Here is a 5,000-nt window from a genome sequence, read left to right as displayed (position 1 = left end):
TCTACTTTTTAGTTTTTCTTTTTAACCATAGAGTAGGTAATGGTGTATAGTTTTTTGAATATCTTTTGTGAATTGTAGATGTCTTGTGATGCATTAGAATGCCTATCTAGGTGCTTAACACATCTGACTCCACGTAAAAGGAAATAGGAAGCCTCACACACAGTCATGCTCCAGGTTTTGCTCCTTCTGGCAGCTCTTATTGAGTGTCCACCCTGTTACGCCCACAATATGGGCTCCGCTCCGCTCATTATCCAATATCGTGTCTGGGAAGAACAGCCCTCAGGGACTCGGGTGGGTCGCCTGCTGGATGACCTACGTGAGCGCGGGGTGACAGGGTCACTGGAAAACTTCCGGGTCGTGCAGCACGGACACGCCCCACCGGTCACAGTTGCTTTAAGGGATGGTACTGTGTCAACACTTGGCCGGTTGGACCGCGAGGAGCTATGCTCGGGTGAAGAACTTTGTGAACTGGCCTTCAGTGTGCTCTACAGAAAGGGTGGTGCTATGCATTTCCTCTCAGTTCATGTGGAGGTGATGGACCTTAATGACCACAGCCCAGTCTTTCCCAGTCTAGTGCAGGAGGTGGAGATCTCGGAGACGGCCTCACTAAAAATGCGCATCCCTCTGGACCGTGCTGTAGATCCAGATTCGGGACCAAACGGCCTGCAGACTTACTCCCTGTCCTCCAACCTGCACTTTGCTCTGGATGTCCGAACCTCTGGAGGGGCCAAGCAGGCCGAATTAGTGATCATCAAAGAATTGGACAGGGAGTTGCAGCCATCTTTAGAACTGGTTCTGACAGCCTGGGACAACGGAAACCCACCAAAATCAGGCAGCACAAATGTTATAGTCACGATTCTCGACTCCAACGACAATAGCCCTGTATTTGAGGAGGCCCCAACAGTTATTGAGCTAGCGGAGGACACAGTCCGTGGGACGATAGTCATCAATCTCCGTGCTACAGACCCTGATCAAGGTGCTAATGGAGAGGTTGAGTACTCCCTTAGTAAACATGTCCCACTGGAAGTGCAAAAACTATTTAGCATCAATCCCAAAACAGGTGCTTTGACTTTACAAGGCCCTTTAGATTTTGAAGAAAAGAATGTGTATGAGGTAGACATTCAAGCTCGAGATCTGGGGCCCAATGCTAACCCATCCCACCACAAGTTGCAGGTCAAATTGCGAGATGTCAACGATAATGCTCCCCGGATACACATAACATGGAATCCACAAAATTCCCCTGTTGCAACAGTCTCAGAAGGAGCACCAAATGAAGCTTTCCTTGCACTCGTGATGGTATCTGATGCCGATTCTGGGGCAAACGGGCAGATCCGAGTGCACATTCTGAGTGGATCTGGCCCCTTCAGACTTAAACAAATCCATGGAGACAATTACATGATTGTAACCAATGATACTCTGGATCGTGAGAGACAGATGGAATATAACCTTACTCTTCTAGCGCAAGACAGCGGTGATCCTTCTCTGTCCTGCATTAAGCACATGACTGTCCATGTTTTGGATGAAAACGATAACGCACCAATGTTTACCAAAAGTCACTACCGGAGTGTCCTCAAAGAGAACAACACACCTGGTTTCCATTTCTTGACTGTGGAGGCACATGATGATGACCTGGACCTCAGTGGAAGGGTATCATTCTCCATTAAAGAGTCAAATGAACTGGGGACACCAACCGCATTTTTCTCCGTCCACCCCAGCAGTGGGGCCGTAACTGTCCAGCAATCATTAGACTATGAGGAATCCCGTTCCTACTCATTTATTGTTGAGGCTGTAGATCAAGGATACCCACCAAAGACCAGTAGTGCAGCAGTGCTGGTTGAGGTACAGGACGTTAATGACAATTACCCCACAATCCATGAGCCACCTCCCACGAAGGGAGTTGCATTGCTAAATGTCCCAGTGAATGTGGACAAAGGGGAGATTGTGACTGAACTTGGAGATAATGCCCTGGAGGATAACTTCCACAAACCAAGAAATTACTCTTCCCTCAATAAACCCGAAGGTTTTCTGGCCACTACCATTCGGGCCAGTGATCCAGATTCTGGTCTCAATGGAAGACTCAGTTTTAGAATAACAGATGGCAACCCTTCTAACATATTTTTTCTTGACAAAGCTTCTGGGGAGCTCTACGTGAACACATCTAATGCCACAGAAATGATCGGCAGAACTTTTAAGCTGGGCATAGTGGTATCTGATATGGGAACGCCTATGCTTAGTACAAGAACCACTTTGGAAGTAACTTTCATCAACTTTCGTGACCACCTGAAGAACTTGTCTCACGATAACCAGGCCAAGTACAATTCTACAATGCTTTTGGCCATTTGCCTTGGATCAACCTGCCTGGTATTATTTCTAGCCATTGCTTTGGCCAAGACATTCTGTCATCCTCACAAACGGGATAACCGTGCTTACAACTGTAGACAAGCTGAGTCAACCTACACCCGTCACCCACGACGGCCTCAAAAGCACATTCGCAAGACTGACATCCAGTTGGTACCGGCGCTTCGGGGTCGTAAAGAAACCCCACAAGAAGATGAAGCTGAGGCATTGTCATCTACATCACCCTTAGTGGAAAAACCAAGTACACAGGGCCAATTTACCCTTACACCAACCCTTGCTCGCATGACTCAGAATCAAGCTCATATGGAAATGGATGGGAACCCACCACTCACTCAAAGCAAGATACTCAGAAAGCCTGGGAGCATAGAGTGGAACGGGACACTTCCCTATAACCCAGGAACACCCTATCGAACCCCGCAAAAGACCAGAAATTCTTCCTCCTCTTCTTTCGCAAACTCACAGACCAGCACACTTAGACGAAACAAAAATGACGAAGTCAAGCCCATGAACATGGACTCCTCACAAACAATGGCTTCGGTTCCAAGTAATCAGGCCACATTACGGAGACCAAAGACCACAGAAAGAAGAGGACGGATGGAAGAGTCAGACCACAGGCAGATCCTGAGGAATCTCGTTCGGCTCTCTATGGCGGCCTTTGCAGAAAACGGTTCTATTGAACTGTCCTCTGCCTCACCGGAGGTGCAAGTAAGAGAATTTGTCTTTTTTTTAAATGTATTATTATTTTAACATTTCAGATATGAAAATACATTCTGCTTTGAAGGCTATTTCAAGGCACTCCAGTTCATATAAGCTCAAGTAGATGATAGTTTTCCCACTCTGGAGTTGTACCGGCCCATATCTATAGCAGCCTTAGGGGACAGCTGACAGATGATGAAGGCATGATGAAGTGTATCCAGAAACAGTTCAGTGTCACACAGTAACTTAAACCTTTAATATGCCTCAGGAGAAAACACTGCCAATCCTCAATGTTATCACATTACAGAGTCCCACTGAATGTGAGAAGAAAATACAGATTTCATGGTCCATGATACTTCTGCACAGTAACATTATACTTCTCTGGCATGTATGGGCTGGAGGGAGTCAGCAACAAATAGCTTGAACTGATCTGAGTCTCATTATATTGTGAAAAGTGAGAATAACTACTTTTCACCAGCTAATATTTCAAAATACCCAAAAGTGCTGTGCTAGTCAAACGCTGTATCCTTTGGGTCTGGGTCCACCCAGATGCTTACCTCTACCAAAAGTGTTTAACAGAACAAAAGGTCCTGGCACGGGTTTGAGCCCTCACGTGAATACTGGGGCCAGTCAGGAAGAGCGTGGATCCTGACCTCCCTCCACCCCTTTCTCTTTTCCTCCTCACTAATCCACCCTCCCTTACTCACTTGGCCCAGTTGGCAAATTAGACCTGTGGCGGCTACAGAGGAAAGGGGTTGAAATGTCACCGGTGCCGGTCCTTGCAGCCAAGGCTGGGTTTCTTCTGTGCATCCTGGAAGGAAATAGCCTCTAGAAGAATAGACCCTGTGTAGAAACAGCTTCCTGTCCTTAACAACTTAACAATCTCTCTAACCCATTTTCCCATCCCAGAGTGCTTAATGGAGGCTGGCAAACAAAGGTAACACTTTATTTTGATGGTCCCTTTTGAATGTTATGTTGACTATAAGTAACGTTGCAACTACATGCCAACAAACTCTCATTAGAGTATTAGTAGACTGTCTGCTTAATATCTGCTAACTCTTTATTGTGCTGGTCCTCCAACAGACAATCTACTGACTATAAGTACCTTTGTAACTACATGTCAGCGTATTCTAACCCTAACCCTACCAGTCTACTAATACTCTACTAACACTTTAATGAGAGTTAGTTGGCATGTAGGTGCAACGTTACTTATAGTCAACAAAACAGAATGTTCAAAAGGGACCATCAAAATTAGGTAAAACCCAAACAAAAATGATATTGTGAATTATGACATTCTACCAAAACCAAATGGCCTTCAAACTCGTCGGTAGTTCAGACATCTTGAACACACAAATTGTTTGGCGACATGATTAACTGTGAATTTGTCTTTGATTTTTATTATATATAATAGATTAAAAGTGAGCTATGTGATAAGTTCCCCCATATACTGTAATAAATGATAAATGTTGTGTCTCTTTAATCCTACAGCAGGTGTCTCAGCTCCTGTCTCTTCTGCATCAGGGACAACTTCAGCCTCGACCAAATTTCCGAGGAAACAAGTATTCACACAGAACTGGCCGGTAAACATTTTTTTAACTTCCTTTTGACTTTATTTATACAACTCTTGACTAAATAACACAGAACACAAAGCAATACCACAATAACCAAACTATCACAATAGCCATCTTACAAGTTGATCTGTTTATCAGGTGGATTTCTGGTATAAAAAAAAGGACGTAAACCGACGCAGACAGCAACATAGTGTCAGCCCAGATCCGGCCCAGATCCGTGTGGAATCAGCACGTGTACCAGATGTGGACCGGATCTGGGCCGACACTACGTTGCTGTCTGGGATCAGTCAGTGGGAATGGGGAGTCTGATCAGCCCCTGTTTGTCTTACTTCTGATTGGTATCCAGCAGAATCCACTACCGTTTCTATGAATTTC

General features: G+C 45.3%; 1 protein-coding gene across 2 annotated transcripts in view; it reads left to right on the top strand.

The window, feature by feature from the left end:
* Window positions 1-5,000, top strand: part of pcdh12 (protocadherin 12) — a 13,047-nt gene that overhangs the window by 386 nt on the left and 7,661 nt on the right. The window contains exons 1-3 of one of the 2 annotated variants that reach the window (XM_082178075.1): window positions 1-42; window positions 111-3,063; window positions 4,543-4,634. The exon at window positions 1-42 is cut by the window's left edge and continues 386 nt beyond it. In XM_082178075.1, coding sequence (XP_082034201.1) covers window positions 166-3,063; window positions 4,543-4,634 — 2,990 coding nt within the window. In that variant the 5' untranslated portion in view covers window positions 1-42; window positions 111-165. Of the gene's footprint in view, window positions 3,064-4,542; window positions 4,635-5,000 lie in introns of both variants that reach the window. The other variant, XM_082178074.1, reaches the window with a different exon arrangement.

This window comes from Leuciscus leuciscus (genome assembly GCF_965113295.1).
Source record: "Leuciscus leuciscus genome assembly, chromosome: 8".
NCBI classification, from domain to species: Eukaryota; Metazoa; Chordata; class Actinopteri; order Cypriniformes; family Leuciscidae; genus Leuciscus; species Leuciscus leuciscus.
Note: the sequence above shows the minus strand (reverse complement) of the source record. Positions and strands in the feature narration are given on the sequence as shown.